Raw genomic sequence first — 20,176 nt, forward strand, 5'->3', positions numbered from 1 at the left:
AAACTTGCCATTGAAATAATAAATAAATAATTGAAGAGAATGTTAGCGTCTCTGAAAAATATTCAAAAAAGAAAAATTCAATTTTTTAATTGAAACTACTTAAAAAAATTATTTAAAGTTGATTGACTTATGGGGGTTTTCAACCAAACGGAAGAAAATGTTATAAAATCATTATTTTTTTTATTTTTTCCACTCAAATAATTTATTAGATTGATAAAATGAAATATATAATATGTATATAAACTATGAAACTCAGAAATTACAATAAATAATAATTAATTTAAGTATTTTAATTAGTCATATTATTTTTTTTTTCAGAAAAAAGCGCGAATTTTAAATAAAAAAGAAAAAATTATTTCTATAAAACTAAAACTGCATATGTTTATTTGAAAAACATAAGTCATTAACTTATGGGGTTTCTCAATATAATGAAATTTCTGTCACCCCGTTAATTGTTTTTTAAACACTGATTTGACGGATATTTTTATAAATTTCTATGGGGGGATATCCAAAGAACCCAAAAATGCAAAAAGCCCAATTTCGAAAAAACATGACATGGGGTTTCTCAAATAAACGATTCAAATAAAATGTAAATAGAATAAAAATTAAAAAATAGGTTTTTAGATAAATGAAAAATCAGTACGCGCAAGTTCATTGTTTATTTATTTAAAATTTATCAATTATCTCATGTCTACTACACTTACACTCATAAAATAAATTATTTCAAATTAGTAGATAAATAACAATTTTCGAATTTTTTTTTCAACAATTTAATTTAAAAAAACTAAAAATATGCACATGTAGAAAATTAAAAAAACTATATGGGCAATTTTGAATTTTTTTTTTTTTTTTTTTTTTTTCAATTTATCTTTTTGTAATTCAAAATAAACTTAGTTTGAAAAACTGGCCCTAATTTTTAATGACAATAAAGTTCGCAGACATATAAAAATTTTTTGATTTTTTTTAAATAAAAAATATTTTGAAAAATTGCGCGTGTACTTTATGAAATCTTTGACATGTTTATTTTTTTAGGAATATTTGTTTTTCATGATTTATCTGTTAAAAAAAAATTTTTTTAATTTCAAATGTCTACTAACGTTACTATCATAATTTTTAAGATTCCGAAAAAAAATTATTTGTAAATTTAAATGATAAGATTTCCCGCATATTCCACATGCAAAATATTTATTTAATTTTGAAAATATAACTTCGAAAAAATTTTTTAAATTCAATTTTTCATGCATTGTTTAAAGATATATTAAAAATGTCAGATTTACTAAAATTATTACATATAGATTTATAAAAATAAAATGAAATGAAATATTGGTTAACAAAATATATAAAAAAATACGTATTCTCACGAGACGGTAAGACAGAGACTCTTTATATTTCTTAGTACGTTTGCTCTGGAATATCAACATCGCAACTGCTATCGATGTCCTCGGTCTGGCACCACGAATTCGCGGGACACGCCAGTTGGGGTGTGACGCCCCTATGCTCAAGATGTGTTACTCATCAAAAATATTGATACTGCTATTATTTCTTAAAATTTTCTATGTAGGTGAGTGCAAAATAAATTTTAAAAACAAAATTAAAAAATTTTCAACAAAGTAATGTTACTTTTAATTGTGTATAGTATCTAATAATAAAACAATAAATAATGAGTATAATTTTTATAGTTTTATGTTCGGAGGATGAAGAAAGATTAGTGCGTGATTTATTTAGAGGATACAATAAACTAATTCGACCAGTCCAAAATATGACGGAAAAAGTTCATGTTGAATTTGGTCTTGCATTTGTACAGCTAATTAATGTGGTACAGTAAAATATATATATATATATATTTTTTTTTAAGCTCATTTTTTTAAATTTCTCTTCTCATAAATAAAGCCGCGTAAAATTATAGTTGTTGTTTTTTTATATTTTAATTTCAATTCAAAAATAAATTGAACAAAATAAATTAATTATTTTTTTTTTTTTTTATTTAAAACTAAAATTTCCAGCTTTTTTTGGTCTCGTTATGTTCAATTTAAATTATAAAAATTAAAAATTTTAATTAATGGCATAATTATTAATTTGAAAAAATAAAAATTTATTTTCTGTTTGTAATATTCTTTTAGAAAATATTTTTAAATTATTTACGACAAGTTACGGGATAATATTTGTCAACATTTATTAACCCTTGATGTTTTTTCCGATATTGATTTTATTGGTAGCGTTTAGTAGACGTTTAGTAATTACTTCTAATTGGAATATTTCAGTATACATACAATTATGATAGAATAGTACGCATACAATTGCGCCGGTTGATTACAAAATCAATATCCATGAGTATTTTCTGGATAGTATTCAAAATATGAAAAAAAAAAAAAAAAAATTTTCATACGTTTTTTTTTGTTTCTCATAAATATTTATATGTCTAATTTATACAATTAGTTTTGTATGACTTTACTACCTGAAAGTCTGACAAATTGCATGAATAGTTAAATTATTCGTTATCTTTCATCAAAACAGGAGCTTGTTTCCATGTCAAAACTACTCAGTGCAAACTAACATTGTTGATAAAACAAATATTTGTTCGTTAAAAAAAAAAGTTTTAATTGTCATATTAATTGTTTAATTACAAAATAAACAAAATAAAATTGTTTATTGTAGAATGAAAAAAGTCAAATAATGAAATCTAATGTATGGTTGAGATTAACTTGGAATGATTATCAACTTCAGTGGGATGAGGCGGATTATGGAGGAATTAATGTATTGAGGCTTCCCCCTGATAAAGTTTGGAAACCTGATATCGTGCTATTCAACAAGTAAGAATTGATTAAAATAATTATTTATATACAACTTCACACGAATCCCCGAGTCAAAAAACAAATTTCGATTTAAGTCTCAAAGTTCTCAATGAGGTTTTTGAGGATCAATTTTGAATTTTAAGATTGACAACAGTATAAAAAGTTATCCTATACGGAGAAAAAAATATAGTAAATTTAACTAAAAAATATGAGAATAATTACTAAATTTGGATAGTAATCTTGAAACGCTGATGATTTATATGAAAAATTTATAAACAGATAAGCATATTTTACAAGTCGTTTAGTAATTTCTCATATACTGGTTATGAAAAATCTCTATATTGCATATTAATTTTTAGTTATATTTAATAAATCTTAATATTCCTGTTTAGTAAATTTGATTATATTAGAATGGAAAAAAATAAAATTAAATTTTTAAGTTTTTATTATTTGGTCTGCATTCACTCCGAATTTACTCCGCAAATTTTTTACAGTGCAGATAAATAATTATATTTTTATTAACTTTCAAAAAATTTTAATTAAAACAAAAAAAAAATTCTCTTTGTGTATTATTTTAAAATTATGCCGATAAATAAATTTTTATCTTTTTTTTACCCACAATTTTTCTATCTAAAATTTTTCAAAATCTGAAGCATAACTTTTCATTCGTTGAGGAATTTGAGGCCTTAGTTATAATTAAAAATAAATTAATTATTCGCATTTAGACCTCATAGTTTTCATTGAGGATTTTGAGTTCTGAAGTAGAATCACTTTCTGGCTGACAAATAAAACATCAGAGCAATTGAGGCTTTTGAGAACCAAACTATAATTTGTTTTTTGACTCAGTTCAATTTATTTTTACATACACTATTTAAATATTAATTAAAATTTTTATAGCGCCGATGGTAATTACGAAGTTCGTTATAAAAGTAATGTACTAATTTATCCAACTGGAGAAGTATTATGGGTACCGCCAGCAATATATCAAAGCTCTTGTACTATTGACGTAACTTATTTTCCGTTTGATCAACAAACATGTGTTATGAAATTTGGCTCCTGGACATTTAATGGAGATCAAGTTTCATTGGCACTTTATAATAACAAAAATTTTGTTGATTTATCAGATTATTGGAAAAGTGGTACATGGGATATTATAAGTGTACCGGCATATTTAAATGTTTATAAAGGAGATTTTCCAACAGAGACTGATATTACATTTTACATAATCATTCGTCGAAAAACATTATTTTACACAGTTAATTTAATTTTACCAACAGTTTTAATTTCATTTCTTTGTGTATTGGTTTTCTATTTACCAGCTGAAGCAGGAGAAAAAGTAACCCTAGGTATTAGTATTTTACTGTCCCTTGTTGTGTTTCTATTATTAGTTAGCAAAATTTTACCACCAACTTCCCTTGTACTGCCACTAATTGCCAAATATTTATTATTTACATTTATTATGAATACCGTTAGTATTCTTGTCACAGTAGTTATCATAAATTGGAATTTTCGAGGTCCTAGAACCCACAGAATGCCATCGATGATACGTAAAATTTTTTTGAAATATTTACCGACATTATTGTTAATGCGAAGACCAAAAAAAACACGATTAAGATGGATGATGGAGAGTCCAAATGTAACACTGCCAGCATCAATTTACACTGGAAGTCCAACAGAATACTTTCCGGGACCAATGCCTAAATCTAAAGTAGAAATGATGGAATTGTCTGACCTCCATCATCCAAATTGCAAAATAAATCATAAGTCACACTATACAACGAGTACTTCAGGCATTACTGAAGGTGTCAACGAAGCTTCTGGGGATCGAAGAGGCTCTGAAAGTTCAAATTCTGTTCTTCTTAGTCCGGAGGTAGCTAAAGCTACTGAAGCTGTCGACTTTATTGCTGAGCATCTACGAAATGAAGACCTTTATATACAAGTTAGTAAATTATATCTTATTAATATATTTTGCGTGAAACTTTTGACGGTCACATAAGACTCAGAATAAGACCCCAGGCAATTTTCAACTCCATCTCAATACACTGTAAAAAATTTGCGGAGTGAACGTGGATTAAATTCACTCCAAAGAGGACTTTATAAACTTTTTAGAATTAGTGGTACGATTTGCATTTTGAATTAGTGAATATTAACTTCCCGGGTCAAAAATAAAACTTGATTCAGGCTCGCTTCACCTTATTTTCTTTTGAAATTGATTTGCCAACGATTTTTCGATAAGATCTCGACTTTTTCGACTTAAAGTTTTTTCAAATTATTTGTATTTTTTTATCTTAGTTTGAACTTATTCGTCTTTACTTCGAGCACGATAATCATTGACCTTACTTTTGACTTGCTGAACCAAGTCGAAAAAAAGTTATTTATTCGCCTTATTTTCGCCTTAATATATAAAAATTATTTCACCTTAGCTTTGACTTTTTCGCCTTATAATTTAAGTCGAATAAGTCTAAACTAAGTCAATTTTGACTTGATTTAACTTTTTCGTCTTAAATCGTGACTAAATAAGCCAGTTAAGTCTAAACCAAGGGGAAAAATCAATGTATTTCATATATCCGTAGAAAAAAGTCGAATTGGTCTTGTGAAAAGTGGCTCCAAATTTCGACTTGGTAAACCAAGTCTAAATCAAGTTTTATTTTCGACCCGGATTATCTTCACTAATTCATGTATAGAGTGTACAAGATACCTTTTTTGCAGACAATTTAAAAGGCTAAATAAAAAATACTTTAGCGTTTTTCAGATTGATTAGTACGCTGATTCCAAAAAATCGACTAATTTTTTTTCTTGAAACCCCCTAATAAATAGTTGCAGGGAGGTAAAATGAGATGCCTATTAAAAAATGAGCTCTTAATATTAATATTTCCCATTTAAATAACATTTTAATCAATATACTGATTAGTATCATTCCTAAAGCTGATTAAAAAACGCCGGGGCTCATAGATCCCTTGTGGCCGTTATATGATTCGCGCCGAAAGTGAGATTGTTAAAAGTTTATATCAGAAAAATTTTTTAAATTTATATTTAATTAAAATATATTTTTTGTCTGAATTTATTTATAGACACGAGAAGACTGGAAATATGTTGCAATGGTGATTGATCGTCTCCAACTTTACATATTTTTTATAGTAACAACAGTCGGCACGATTGGTATTCTAATGGACGCTCCCCATATTTTTGAATATGTTGATCAAGATCGAATCATCGAAATGTATCACGGAAAGTGATACGTCAAGTTAACTTTTTCATACAAATATTTTTTATTAATATAAATAATTAATACGTTTTTCAAGTAATCCATCACTAATAATAATAGTATTACTAAGAATTTTTATAAAATTAAGAAAACTTATACAAGTAATTAATCGAATAGTCTATAATACTACTAAATACTGTTTATAATTCTTTATAAATTATAAATATAGTGAAAAAGTGTAATCGTAACATATTCAAAGGAATTTGTAAATATTGTTAATTACATTTATTTATAAATATTTCAAATCGGAAGCATCTTTGGTTACTGTAATTTATTATAAGTAAGAAATATAAAGTAAGTCTTCCGTGTATTTAATATCTCAAAATGTAAAAACTTATAGTACAAATTTTATGACTGTAATTTTGCTATTTGCTACCTCATTTTAAAATAACTAGTGTAAATAATTTCATTGTTTTTCAACGCTAATTATTTATATTCTGTTTATTACTCTTAAGTCCGCCCGGGTAAAAAATAAAACGTGATTTAGACTTGGTTTACCAAGTCGAAACTCGGAGCCACTTTTCACAAGACCAATTCGACTTTTTTTCTACGTACATATGAAATACATTGAGTTTTCGCCTTGGTTTAGACTTAACTGGCTTACTTAGTCACGATTTAAGACGAAAAAGTTAAATCAAGTCGAAATTGACTTGGTTTAGACTTATTCGACTTAAAATGTAAGGCGAAAAAGTCAAAACTAAGGTGAAATAATTTTTATATATTAAGGCGAATATAAATAACTTTTTTTCGACTTGGTTCAGCAAGTCAAAAGTAAGGTCAATGACTATCGTGCTCGAAGTAAAGACGAATAAGTTCAAACTAAGATAAAAAAATACAAATAAGTTGAAACGAAGATGAAAAAAGTTGAAAAAATTTAATTTAAGTCGAAAAAGTCGAGATCTTATCGAAAAATCGTCAGCAAACCGATAACTTCAAAAGAAAATAAGGTGCAGCGAGTCTGAATCAAGTTTTATTTTTGACCCGGGCGGTCAAGAAGTATAATTTCGTACCAAAATATGTTCGTTCAACTGTATTGTGATATTTTAGTTAATATATTGCGCGATATAGTTTTTATTTTCATATGTTAAAATATAATTAATTTGTTATGGATAGAAATAGGTTGTTATTGAATTTTTTGCAATGAATATAATAAAATATGAGTATTTATTATTGCTTTTATTCATAAAAAAATTAATATTTATAATTAGTATGGAACTCATATATAGCATAACAATAATTGGAATTGCATGAAGAAGAAGATAATTACTGTAATCCTTTAATTATTTTTAATGTAGAGTGCCTATGAAATGTGCAATGCTCATATTATACACGGAAAAAATTCAGCAAAAAATCTTAGCTAATAAATGTCTTTTTAAACAGCCAATTAACATCGATAAAAAACATGATTTGCGCACGGAAAAAAGTAAGCAAAAATTACTATGAGGAAAGTGACCCGAAGTCACAAATGACATCCGAAAGATTTTATTTTAAACCATAGTAAAAAATTACTAATTTATAATTAAAATGTGCTTTCATAAATTAAAAAATATCTTTGACTTATGAAGTAGTAATCTTTTACTTTGGTAGAAAATAAAAGCTATAGGATAGACTGATGATTTTGGGTTACTTTTTACATAGTAATTACCTTATCAAAAAAATCCATGTGTAATTGAATGATATCCTATAGGAATCCATATAGAAAAGTATGGATTTATATAAGAATCCACAAGAATTAATATAGGAGTGTATGGATTCATATAAAAATCCATGTAGGAAATCGTGAGTATTTTTTATAAAGAAATCTAATTTGGAATGATGTGAGATTACATAACTCTTAATCATTTTGAATCATTCCAAATTTTCTGAATTATTTCGCTTTCGAGTATAAATTTTGAAACGAATAATTTTAAACCATATTGAATTAAAAAATAACGAAAAATTATTTTATGATTTGAAATTATTTGAAATGATTTGAACTATCGAGTTATTTTGAATTGAGTTAAATTAAAAAATAATAATGGAATTTCTAGTTCGTTGGTCAATTTAACATCATTTAAAATGGTTTGAACTTTCGAATCATTTTAAATTAAATTGAATGAGAAAATAATATCGCATTTTCTGGTTCTTAGGTTGATTTAAAATTATTTAAAATGATTTGAATTTTCGAATCATTTTAAATTAAATTGAATGAGAAAATAATGTTACAATTATGTTGAATTATGTTAAATAATAATTTTATGATACGATACGATATGAAATAATTAAAATTTTTCAAATCATTTAAAATTAGATTTCTTAATCAGGGATATGGATTTTTTTGATAGGGTATAACTGAGTTTTAAGATCCGTTTTGTTTTGTGCATCAGTTATAAAATTTTTGTACAACTTGAGAAAAATGATTAATTATTATAAAATTCCCCGATATCATGTAAACATGTCTATTAATAAAATTATGCATAATATCTGTAGCTTAATTTCAGACAGTATAATCTTAAACTTTAACATAAATACATGCTTATCGTTGATCCTAGTAAAAGAAACATTGTATTAATTCTAACATTTTTATCATAAATCATCAATGTTCTCAATAAATTATTATCTTCAATAACTGAAGTTCACTAATTAAAACCAATTCCTTTAGATTTTACGAATAGTTATTGCATACCTCAAGTGCGAACGCGTACAATGTTCAGACAAATTTCGCAGAATTTTCAGTTACTTCATCTATGCTAAATCCAACCTACATATTTTGTAGTATACCACTTTTTCTTAAATATAATTGAGCATTATTTAAAATTTTATTTTCCCCATTTTCAAAAAATTTTGTTTTTATAAAAGAATTGCATGAAATCAGTTTGATTTTTTTTCTTATCAATTTACAATAAAATAACGGTGTCGAATTACTTCAGATTTCAATAATCGACTTAAAAATATTTACAATTTCCATAATTTTTAAATTTAATTAACTTTTAATGATTTTTTTTTAATCTATCCGTACCAAAAAATAGAAGATCTGCGATAGATTGGTAGTAGATCTATCTGAGATCAATGAGAAGTTTACCATCGATCTGTGATAGATCTATAAGTAATAAATGCACATTGACCGTGCCAGCAGGAGCAGACTCGTTACAATTTTTTGGGCTCTTCGAACGTTTACGTATACACAAAAGTTGCATTCGTAATATAGAAGCAGCATAGACCCGAGTGTTATCCGAACCTGCTATGGACGGAAACCAAGAGCTTGATTTTCTTGACTTGAATTTTTTTATTTTTGGTTCAAGCAATAGCCACTAGTTAGTTCAAGAAATTTGACTCCTTATGTAGAGAAGTTAAATTTGATAGAATAAAATATTTTATACATAAGCTAAAGCTCAATATTAATTCAAAAACAATTTTCCTTCTTTTCGAACAAAATTAAAATATTTTTAACTTGAAACTTTAACCCATCTGATCGAAAAAATAACTTTTTAAATCAAAATATTCAATACTAAAAGAAAATTTACTTCAATCAAGATATATTTCGTTTTCCCAAATATTATTTTGACTCAAGATAACTTTTGTTTGGACCAAGATTACCTCTCATTCAGTGTACATTGAAAAATTTATTATTTATTTTCTTAGAATCTAATTATTTCTAATTAAGGCAGTTGACCTATGATCTGTATTTCCTTTTTTATGACCGGTTTCCTCTTATGACTCGTACGAACTCACTTATATAAGTGAATAGTCTTTCAGATTCGGTATCTAATTTTTCTGAAATTAAATTTTTGAATCAAAGTTTGTATTTAAAACAATATACTATAGATTTATTTAGACGTGCGGTATAGTAATTTTATAGGTATACAATAGCAATAAAGTGAAAGACTCATTTATCAATTAAATTTTTTAATGTTCTGTAAGATTTTTTAGATTATATAAGTAATCAGAAATTGATAGCCCAAGTCGGTTTACAAGAAGATGTCAAGTTAATTTTTCCAAGTGCAAAAAAAAACACTTACTTTTGATACTAAATCTTTTTTTTAAATTATTTGCTATCAAAGTTGACATAGTTTAATGAATATAACTTAATGTCAGACTGCATTGTCATGGTTATATATAATAAATATAATGTTTTTTTTTTATCGGGTGAATTTAAATTACAAATATTCATATAAAATGTTTTTCTTATTATAAATAATTAAGTTTAATAATGAAATATAATACTATTTTGTCTAATTTATCCTGAGCAACCTCGACATCCACAGTGTACGCATTCAACTATCCTGCCTTCTTCTAATTTTCCTCTAGGTACTCGGCAAATACAATTTGTACCATGATTTGTATCTCTTGGTTGGATACATCTTAAACAGCATAGATTTTCATAACCCACTTTTTTCCATTTCGCTATAAGGTTTTTATCAGCAATTTTCTCATTTATACAGTGGTCATATAATTCTGAAAAATTAAAAATTAATAAATTTAAAATCAATATCTTACTAACAAAATATAACAGTCATTGTATTAAACCATGCTTACCTTTACTGATTGCTTTCCTTCGATGATATAAGTCATAAATGTACCTATTTTTACGATAGTGATTTTTAAAAATGGACCACAAAGATTCGTCTTTGCGTTTCCCTTCATGGGGTTCTGTTTCAGCTAAAATATCATAAATGAATAAATATTAGTAAAATTGTAAAAAAAAAAAAAAAAGGGCTATTCAGTAGCCAAAGTGGAAGTAGATTTCTCGTAATATATTCGCTATTGAACCGCTAAAAGTTTTAATAATAGTAAGCACCGTTAAAAATTCATTATATACAGTTTGAATCATCTATATTATTAAGAGAATAAAGAATATTTTGTTCCCGGCATATCTGTATGATAGAATTAGTTAACGTTATTAAATTTAGTATCGCTAGAAAGGTCTTGACTTGAATTTGTGCCTTTTCATGGTTTAAACTCTTTTTTATTGCCAATCATCAAGTCAAATAAATTTATCTATATCATTCGAATTACGTTTAAATTACGTGGGAAAAAAGACGGTCGTATTTCTTTTCTTTAAATAAATTAATATTTTAATTATTCTGTCACAGAATATGACTGAATATATATAACTATTATGTATATAATTAAGAGAGAATAAGAAAAATTTAGTCCACGCCACCCTGATAACACGAGTTGATCGTGAAAAAGTTGGTCACTCATTAGTTTCCGACCAACTTGACGACAAGTTATCGACAACTTCAGCTTTTGCAACTTTTGGCTACAAGTTACCGCTAACTTTCTCAGAAAGTTGGCGCCAGTATGGAGCCGCAATTGGAATGCAAGTTTCTGAGAAAATTGAAAGGAAACTTACCGTCAACTTCTTGGATTTACAACTTTTGTCACCAACTTTCTCAGAAAATGTCTATCAACTATTGGATGTACCAACTGTTGGCGGCCAACTTGGTGTCCAGTTGCGGCTGCAAGTTTCTCGTCAGTTTCTCGCCAACTTGGCTATCAGGGCACGTCTTCTATGATAATAAAAATTAAACAAATTTAATTTAGTGTCAGTGAAAAAAAAAAATATATAAGACGATTAATAAAAAAAAATTTGATCTCGTAGATTTTTTTTTTTTTGATGTCTTTTGTTTGCGAGTTGATGATGAGATTTGTCTTATTGAATTTCAATGATAATAAAAATAAACAAAAGATTGTGGAGTAAATTTTAGCATAGAGATTTTAATAAGCATTAAATTCAAATCATATACTATAATCGTATTAAATAAATTTAATAAATTTGGCAATAATACTCGGGCAGTCACGTAGTGACTGTAGGTTGCTCGCTTATACTAAGAGAATAAGGAAAATTTTGTTCCCGCCATTTCTATACGATAGAATTGATTAATGTCATTTAATTTGGTATCATTAGAAAGTTCTCGACTTGAATTTGTGCCTTTTCATATTTTAAATTCTTTTTTATTGCGATAGATTAAGAAAAATCGATTTATCTATATTATTTGAATTACATTTAAATTACGCGGGAAAAAATACAATCGTGTTTGTACCCAAGTAGCACAGAGTCAACTTTAAGATGTCTTTTAAAAAGATAAGACAAATTTTAAGTGTCAAATTTCATTCAGATAAACTCATGGTGTGATTCAAAGCTTTTCCTAATAGCTACAAGATGCAATTAACGAAATTAACCCGCAGCGTATCATTCTAAAGATATTGAGAGTTGAAGCCGTAAAAAGCTTTTTTTTCTTTGTTCAAAAATTTTCAAAGTAATTAATCTATTTGAAACAATTATCGAAATGGTTAACGAAATAATGAAAATTAAAGTTAATTTCATGAGCTTTCAAATACATTCATCAGAAATGAGCTATTATTGAAAAGTTATTTGGAGAAAAATTGACAAAGACATTTTATTTTGTTTTTAAATTTGAAAATCTTCAAACTCTCACAACCTTTGAAGTAACCAACCGATTTGGCGCACTTTCGAACTTGACCTAGATTTGTACCGAAAAAAAAATATTCCTGATTAAAAAACTGAACTCGATCGAATTGAACGGAATTAAATTTTTAATTCTATTTAATTCAGATAAACTCTGTTAATTCGGTACTTAACTTAAGAATGAATTCTGTCTAATTCGGCAGGAAAACCAGAATTTGTCCAAATTAAAAAGAATTTAAATAATTCTATTCGGTTTAATTCTGATTAATTCGAAAATAATTCTCCAATTTCTGGTTCTGAATCCGAATTAAAGCGAATTTGAAATTTTTAAATCAGTATTATTCTGTTTAATTCAAATTCAAATTTTCAATTTAATTAAATACTGTTTTGCAAAATTCGACAGAATATAACAGAATTAAAATTTTGAATTCAGTTGTTTAATCAAGGATGTTAAGTTTCATTTAAATTCGTTTGGAATTAAAGGCACAATCGTATCCACAAACCGGGTTATATCTCATATATATATGTATAAATGTGTAACTACATAATAGTATTTTTGGAACCTACTCAATAAATTATGTTAAGTTATGACAAAATTCACTGAAAATTTCAATGAGGACAAATGCAATGGCTAAATTTTTATAAAAAATTTACTAAAAAATAATAAATACCTTCACGCATTTTTGATTCCAACTCTTCTAAAGTTGGTTCGATGAGTTCCCATCCTTCTGGTGGTGATTTCTTACTTCTACGCACTTTTGGCATTTTTTTTTAATAAATATATAAATTTGACTTGACAAATATGCTCACAAAGAATTTTACCGTTTACAAGATAACTCAAAGTATTATTTGTTATCAAGTACTGATATAGGTTAAGTTTTGAAAAACAATGCAATAATGTCGCACGTGGATCTCCGTCTCGGTTAAAAACACGTCTCCCTACTATTGTAGTCCCAGTGAGAGAATAGACCTCGGAAATTGCCCCCACTACCAAACATTTATGAACTGCGCATGCGCACAGAAAAGTAGGAGAACATTTAGCATATAAAACATCTAGGGTGGGAGTAAAAACCGACGACACCCGAGGTGCATTCTCTTGGTGGGATGACAATACAAAGTTTCTCCTACTCCGTACTGACGCATGCGCTTTAATATGGAAAAATATTCTTACGCGACTACGACTTATTGGCCAGTATTGTATATCATATTATTTAAATGGTCATTATAGAAATCTAAAATAGCGCTGCCCGAAGTTAATAATGTTAAGAAATTCAAAACTAGGGCGGGAAGTAATTAAATTTTATAGAAAGGACAAAACGTAAACTTATAAAATTAAATATTAGAAAATGATGATCGAATAAAAGAAATAAAACAAATCAATAAAAAATATATACTACAAATTATTTGTTTATATATATAAATTTAATCTTTATTTCTAACCCCCTCATTGCTTCTTACCGACACCTAGTAGAAATTTTTTAAAATTTTTACAGGTTAAATTCATAAAGTGGATTTATTTAAAAAATATTATTTGTTGACAAAGCTCTCATTAAATTATTAAAATCTATCCACTAATGTTTTTTTTATCATCACAATTTAAATGTATGGATTAAAAATATAATTATATCCACTGGTTTCAATGGATTTGTTCAAATTAACAAGACGTTGCCTAACCCGTAAATTATTTATAAAATCATCTCCACTTAAAATTAATTCAAGACAACAAAATACATCAGTGTTGAAAAAAAGTAATTCAAATGAACAAGAAATAAAGATAAGTAGAGAAACAATTGTTAAATTAGAGCGATTGTCTTTAGTAGATTTTGGTAACGAGGCTGGAATTAAAAGACTCGAGTCGGCGATTAAATTTGCTGAGGAACTGAAATCATTAAAAATTGATGATTCTGTAAAACCAATGTACAGTGTTTTGGAAAATAAAAATCTAAGATTAAGAAACGACAAAGTAACTGACGGTAATTATCGTAAAAAAATATTAAAGAACGCAGTTATTACTGAGGAAGAATATTTCGTAGCCCCACCAGGAAATATTCCACTAGAACAATGACCGTAGATAAAATTTTAAAAAATCTAGGAAGTAATTTTCTGAGTCTTGATAAAGGATTCGTGTTTGGTCCTCAAGGTAAATTATTGCGTCGTAATTTGGAAAATTTTTGGTTTCGTAGCAGCATCATAATGCCGCCTTACAACGTTTTTTTAACGTCGCCTGATAAAATTTGCGAAACACTTGAAAATTTAAAAACTCGTGGCGTAGAAGAGAGACCTTTAGGTATCGCCATGATTGAGGAATCAAAAAATTCATGGAACAGCGAAATTATGAACGCATTTCCGAAATTGAATACGCATAGAACTGGAACAATAACAATAATTACAGACACAAATGAAGGCAAAGAATTGTATCATAAAACGCAGCGTGAACGCAAAATATGGTGGCGGAAATTTTCTCGAGAACCGTCGAGATTTAAATTTACAGATTCGAAAAAAATAAGTAAAAATAAAGATAGTACTGAGATAGCAGTTGATTTTTCATTTGGGTCCATTGTCATCGAAACGATTTCACATCAGAAGGATGTAAAAAAATTTAATAATCAGGTAAATATGTTGAATAAAAAATATTTACGAGTATGAAATACTCGTGCCCACAAAGAAATGATTTTAAAGTTTCCTATTTCCTGGTTTTATAGTAAAGTTTTTCACATTTTTCTGGTTCAAAAATTTTATTCGCATCATTGATATTCAAAGTTTTCATTTTATTTTCATTGTCGATAATTAAATTTATGATTGAATCACAAGAGAAATGAAAAAAAGCTAATAAAAGAAATTAATATGGCCTACTTTTGATTACTCGATGTTAAAAATATGTAAGTTAAAATATTTGATAAGAAATTTTGTGATTTAAATAAATTCAAAGTACACTAGTTACAAAAATTAAGGAATATTAAAAAAAATTTGAAAGTTTTAAGTGATTTTCCACAGTTTGTAACTCGAAGGAAAATTGTCGTACAACAAAAACAAAAAAGACAATTTGTAGCTTCAAGTGTCTAGTTTTCTGAATTGGTCTGAAATTTTTTTAATATCCACGGTTCCGGAGTAATAAAAGAGAAATAATAAAATAATAAAACCAGATCAGAAAACTAGACACTTGGAGCTACAATTTGTCTTTTTGTTTTTGTTGTGCGACCATTTTTTTTCGAGTTAAAATCTATTGAAAATCATTTAAAATTTTTAAAAATTTTCAACTGTCGCTATTACATTCCTAGATACTTTTCGAAATTCCCTGACATTTTCCGGTTGCATTAAATTCCCTGATAATTCCCGCTTTGTAATCACCGTTTTCAATTTAAAATATTGATACATTAAAATTTTTTTTCTTAGATTGAAATGAATCCGGATGTTCATATAATTGAACATAAAGCATCATTAGACTGGGGTTCTCTAGCACTTATCTGTGATGCATATAATTTATTATTAGAAGAATGTCAGTTGAAACTTAATCCTAAATTATCGCCATACAAAGTCGGCTTTCATATACCGTCAAGGTCTGATGAATCATCAGACTTATTGTCAGAAAAGAAAAGACGATTTATGTTGTATTTAAATAATTTGTTGAAGTCCAAAGGTGTTGAAACAATAGTTTCGACAAGTTTAAAAGGTATCGAAAGTTTTCAAGTGCCTTTGGTTGTTACTGTTGATAATAAAAGTCTGGAAAATGGTATAATTCAAGTATGGAGTCAGCTAACAACATTAGCTGAGTCTGTTCATATCACAGATTTACCTAAATATGTTTTATCTCGTTGTAGTTGATTTGAAATAATTATTGAAATAAAAAAAAAATTTTTAATATATTAGGTTTTGAAAATGGACTAAAAAGTATAAAATAATTTCTTTGAGCCTCATGAAGATTTAAAACAACATACAAATTCCGAACTTCTTGCATATGGCCCTGAGAATTTGCGATGGTGAATTTTTAATAGCTATGAAAATACTTGTAAGATTTAAAACAAAAATCGTGGGGTGCATGCAATACATAACTGTAAGAAGTGTAGAGAAGATCTATCAATGAGAGAACTTACACATCAGTTCATATCATTTGCAGTGCAATAAAATTGATAGTTGAACTATTAATGCATCAATTATCTGTTGCATGTGATGCCCGTTTTTCATTTTAAATCTTACAGGTATTTTCATGGCTATCAAAAATTCACAATTACAAATTTTCAGGACTATTTATAAGAAGTTCAGAATCTGTATGCGGTTTTAAATCCCCGAGGCTCAGAGAAATTATTTTATACTTTTTAGTCCGTTTTAAAAACCTGGTACATTAAAAATTTTTTTATTTTAATAATTATTTCCTGCTTTTTGGTATTTTGTACGTGAAATTTAATAATCGGATTTAAATACTTTATAAGAAATTTTACAACTGTAATATATAAAATTAAATAAAGAAATAATATTAACTGAAAATTAAATAACATTTGAACCTTATAAACATTCAGTATACGTACATTTTTAAGTACGACAAATTTTTTTCTACAGAAACAGAATGTTTTTAGTGTTTAAGTATAATTGCATATTATACACACGTCATCTATAGTTTTTTTTATTCATACACTCAATTATTCAATAATCTGTCGAAAACTAATGAAAAAAATCACTTTATTCTGTTCGTTTATCTGTCATCCAGTTGTGAGCTATATTTAAAAATATAAATCATCCAGAAGTCAGTTTTAAATTAATTATAAAAATTTGCACCGAACAGACAAATAAATGAATACGAAAGCGAGTTGATATTGCATTGTTTCGAGCTGTAATTTAAGTCGTTCATTGAACGCAATTTTTTTTTCTCATTTTCTTGTATTGTCATCTAATTCTGAGCTATGTTCCAAATTTCAAGTCTCTAGCTCACCAGAAATTACTTTGAAATCAATTACAAAATTCAACCCGAACATACATGAAAGCGAGTTAATAAAAACGTGGTAACAATAAATATTTTGTTTATAGTTTTTTTTTATTATAATTATTATTATAAGTAGTCATTATTTAATTAATAAAAATTCTATTATAACAACTTAATAATAATACGAGCTCACATAAAGATTAATTTATGTGTTCGTTTACAATTCTCGTGTATATTAATTAATTAATAATTAAGTTTACATTCATATATACGGTTTATTAACCCTCTAGAGGCATTTACGATTCAAGCGAATTATTACAATTGATTTATATTTATTAATTTTAATCGTAAAATTATTGTAGCCTCGTTATTTACAATAAAAAAAAATAAAATAAAATTGTATTTATCCATTTAATTTTAAAAATGAAGAGGAATAGAAATAATAGTTATAAAAATGTATATGAAAAAATTAAAATGAGCGAGAAATATTACAAAAGTAAATGAAAAAACAACAAATGATTTATTTTTTCATTTCATTTTATATATTACTTAAGTCTCTAAATTTTTTTTACAAATTTAAATGGCATGAGAAATAATTTCGTTCAAATATGAAACCAATTTTTTTTTGTTATTTTGTAATAACCTTATTATTAAATAATATTTTGTGCGCTCGCTCAAGCATATTTGATTACCGGATTTTATCCTCTTCTATTTAAATATTAAGCTTAATTTAACTTGACTTACCCGATTGTTTCATTATTATAGTGATTTACCAAATACACTGACTTACTATCAATGTTAATTATTATTGATAATATTATCATTATTATTATTATTACTTTTTGTTGTTGTTTATATTTAATTTTTTTGTATTTCTATATATAAGATCCAATTCACTCACTGAATAGCTAAGCAGGTAACTGTAATTTCTTTCCTTTGAGTACTTTGGTAATGTAAAGATAAAAAAAGTCACAGTACAGTACAGTTTGAACAACACCGGCAATAATTGCAATGAGATCATAATGACTTTCAGCATAATAACGATAAATCCAATTGAATATATAGAGACCACGATATGAACCCAATGCGAATAGATAATGACTGGTAATACTTTCAGCCTCACCAGTTTTAGATACCAAAAATAGTTGCGGCAAAATAGCAACAGATTCCAAATAAATACTGAATGTCCAAAGAATTTCTAAGGGTGAAAATTCATGATTTATAAACACTGCTAGAATCAACGTTGGTAAAAGCAAAAATTCAATTCTGTAATTATAAATAATTAAAATAATTAGTTTATTAATATATATTAATATTATATACAGGTGGCTACAAAGAAATGATTTAAAAATTCCCTATTTCCCGGTTCTACAGTAAAGTTTTTCACATTTTTCTCTAATTCAGGAATTTTATTCGAATCATTGATATTCAAAGTTATTATGAATTTTCATAGTCGATAATTAAATTTGATGATTAAATCATGAGAGAAATGAAAAAAATCAATAAAATAAATTAATATGGCCTACTTTTAATTATTCCATGTTAAAAATATAAAAGTTAAAATATTTAATAAGAAATTTTATGATTAAAATAAATTCAAAAGCTACAATTTGTCTTTTTTATTTTTATTGTTCGACCATTTTCCTTCGAGTTACAGCCTGCCCTGGTTAAAAATACTGATTGAAAAGAATTGAGAAGCGGTTACTCTATGCAAACTGTTTACCTATATATACAAACAAAAGAATTTAAATTATTGAAAAGAATTCGAATTTCATCATTTTTAATTCTTTGAAATCAATATTTTCAAATAGTATTGAAAATCACTTCAAAATTTATTTTTTTCAATATCCCTTAATTTTAATGACTAGTGTATCATTAAAAAATTAAAAAATTCGTAACTGTTGCAATAAAATTCCCGGATACTTTTTGAAATCCTTTGACATTTCCGTTGCATTAAATTCCCTGATAATTCCGGATTTGTAGCCATCCTGTTTATATAATAGGTAAATATGAAAAAAAAAAATAAACCTGAATGAATCGTGATTATGATCATATGTTGCCTTGAATTTAACATACATAAGGAAGATCGTAGCATATGATGCAGCAATAAATATCACTTTCATAAAAGTATTATATGCTGATATATATGTTGTGACTAAGTCAAGATACCTGGAGGTGTAAACAATGGCAAAAAGTATTTGGGATTTTCCACTTATACCTAAAAAAATAATTTGTCATTTAATTATTTTATTTACCATCATCATTATGACATAACAAACAATGATTTGACAGTACAACTACAAAGTTTGTCATAAATATATTAAATAAATATCACAACTTTTATGGTTATACATCAAAAAATTTGTGATCAAAATAGATCACATTGTGTATATATATATATATATATATATATATATATATGATTCATATATTAAATACTGAAATAAAATAACATACCGGCACAACTTCTTGTGTTCCATATCTTCAGGAGCAAAATAATAATGGCTAGTAAATGGGACAAATCACCGAGTAAACGAAATATATTCATCTCGTTTGTTAATTGTTGTTATTATAAATTATTATAGAATTAATAAAATAACAGTGGTGTATAATTAAAGCCAGTAGTGATAAACGAAACCTACACAAGGCACTCAAATATGACGTGGCTACAGGCTCTCCGCAAAAGCATTTGGTAGATGATATGGCTGCCTAGCCAACACAAATACGTGGCATATGTTTTTAACTAAGATAATATATTTATAACCTAAACTTATAAATAATAATCATCAGCA

General features: G+C 26.7%; 5 protein-coding genes across 5 annotated transcripts; 3 read left to right on the top strand and 2 right to left on the bottom strand.

The window, feature by feature from the left end:
• Window positions 1–1,490: 1,490 nt before the first annotated feature.
• LOC103573514 (acetylcholine receptor subunit beta-like 1) lies at window positions 1,491–6,166 on the top strand. The gene is made up of 5 exons (XM_008552655.2): window positions 1,491–1,561; window positions 1,680–1,816; window positions 2,656–2,810; window positions 3,690–4,731; window positions 5,864–6,166. The coding sequence occupies exons 1-5, from the start codon at window positions 1,495–1,497 to the stop codon at window positions 6,026–6,028; spliced, it is 1,566 nt and encodes a 521-aa protein (XP_008550877.2). The 5' UTR covers window positions 1,491–1,494; the 3' UTR covers window positions 6,029–6,166.
• A 3,755-nt stretch (window positions 6,167–9,921) lies between these two features.
• LOC103573515 (protein BUD31 homolog) lies at window positions 9,922–13,407 on the bottom strand. Its single transcript, XM_008552656.3, has 3 exons — window positions 13,141–13,407; window positions 10,573–10,695; window positions 9,922–10,491 (listed from the first exon to the last, which is right to left on the bottom strand). Exons 1-3 carry the CDS (start codon window positions 13,232–13,234, stop codon window positions 10,274–10,276), a joined length of 435 nt encoding a protein of 144 aa, XP_008550878.1. The 5' UTR covers window positions 13,235–13,407; the 3' UTR covers window positions 9,922–10,273.
• A 540-nt stretch (window positions 13,408–13,947) lies between these two features.
• LOC103573518 (glutamyl-tRNA(Gln) amidotransferase subunit C, mitochondrial) lies at window positions 13,948–14,534 on the top strand. The gene has a single exon (XM_008552658.3). It carries the CDS (start codon window positions 14,109–14,111, stop codon window positions 14,532–14,534), a length of 426 nt encoding a protein of 141 aa, XP_008550880.1. The 5' UTR covers window positions 13,948–14,108.
• Window positions 14,531–17,399, top strand: LOC103573517 (DNA polymerase subunit gamma-2, mitochondrial). The gene is made up of 2 exons (XM_008552657.3): window positions 14,531–15,079; window positions 15,863–17,399. Exons 1-2 carry the CDS (start codon window positions 14,531–14,533, stop codon window positions 16,289–16,291), a joined length of 978 nt encoding a protein of 325 aa, XP_008550879.1. The 3' UTR covers window positions 16,292–17,399.
• A 537-nt stretch (window positions 17,400–17,936) lies between these two features.
• LOC103573519 (ER lumen protein-retaining receptor) lies at window positions 17,937–20,092 on the bottom strand. Its single transcript, XM_008552659.3, has 3 exons — window positions 19,842–20,092; window positions 19,413–19,602; window positions 17,937–18,650 (listed from the first exon to the last, which is right to left on the bottom strand). The coding sequence occupies exons 1-3, from the start codon at window positions 19,930–19,932 to the stop codon at window positions 18,293–18,295; spliced, it is 639 nt and encodes a 212-aa protein (XP_008550881.1). The 5' UTR covers window positions 19,933–20,092; the 3' UTR covers window positions 17,937–18,292.
• Window positions 20,093–20,176: the final 84 nt, after the last annotated feature.

Source organism: Microplitis demolitor, chromosome 2, assembly GCF_026212275.2.
Source record: "Microplitis demolitor isolate Queensland-Clemson2020A chromosome 2, iyMicDemo2.1a, whole genome shotgun sequence".
Classification (NCBI taxonomy): Eukaryota; Metazoa; Arthropoda; class Insecta; order Hymenoptera; family Braconidae; genus Microplitis; species Microplitis demolitor.

What these genes read in the sequence shown, in the direction of transcription:
- LOC103573514 (XM_008552655.2), top strand. Translation starts at nt 1,495, where the DNA reads ATGCTCAAGATGTGTTACTCATCAAAAATATTGATACTGCTATTATTT. An exon ending in TTGTACAGCTAATTAATGTG is followed by an intron (nt 1,817 to 2,655) that starts GTACAGTAAAAT and finishes TGTTTATTGTAG; the next exon opens with AATGAAAAAAGTCAAATAAT. An exon ending in ATGAAGACCTTTATATACAA is followed by an intron (nt 4,732 to 5,863) that starts GTTAGTAAATTA and finishes ATTTATTTATAG; the next exon opens with ACACGAGAAGACTGGAAATA.
- LOC103573515 (XM_008552656.3), bottom strand. Translation starts at nt 13,234, where the DNA reads ATGCCAAAAGTGCGTAGAAGTAAGAAATCACCACCAGAAGGATGGGAA. An exon ending in GGAATCAAAAATGCGTGAAG is followed by an intron (nt 10,696 to 13,140) that starts GTATTTATTATT and finishes ATGATATTTTAG; the next exon opens with CTGAAACAGAACCCCATGAA. An exon ending in AAGGAAAGCAATCAGTAAAG is followed by an intron (nt 10,492 to 10,572) that starts GTAAGCATGGTT and finishes TTAATTTTTCAG; the next exon opens with AATTATATGACCACTGTATA.
- LOC103573518 (XM_008552658.3), top strand. Translation starts at nt 14,109, where the DNA reads ATGGATTTGTTCAAATTAACAAGACGTTGCCTAACCCGTAAATTATTT.
- LOC103573517 (XM_008552657.3), top strand. Translation starts at nt 14,531, where the DNA reads ATGACCGTAGATAAAATTTTAAAAAATCTAGGAAGTAATTTTCTGAGT. An exon ending in TAAAAAAATTTAATAATCAG is followed by an intron (nt 15,080 to 15,862) that starts GTAAATATGTTG and finishes TTTTTTTCTTAG; the next exon opens with ATTGAAATGAATCCGGATGT.
- LOC103573519 (XM_008552659.3), bottom strand. Translation starts at nt 19,932, where the DNA reads ATGAATATATTTCGTTTACTCGGTGATTTGTCCCATTTACTAGCCATT. An exon ending in GAACACAAGAAGTTGTGCCG is followed by an intron (nt 19,603 to 19,841) that starts GTATGTTATTTT and finishes TTATTTTTTTAG; the next exon opens with GTATAAGTGGAAAATCCCAA. An exon ending in CATAATCACGATTCATTCAG is followed by an intron (nt 18,651 to 19,412) that starts GTTTATTTTTTT and finishes TTATAATTACAG; the next exon opens with AATTGAATTTTTGCTTTTAC.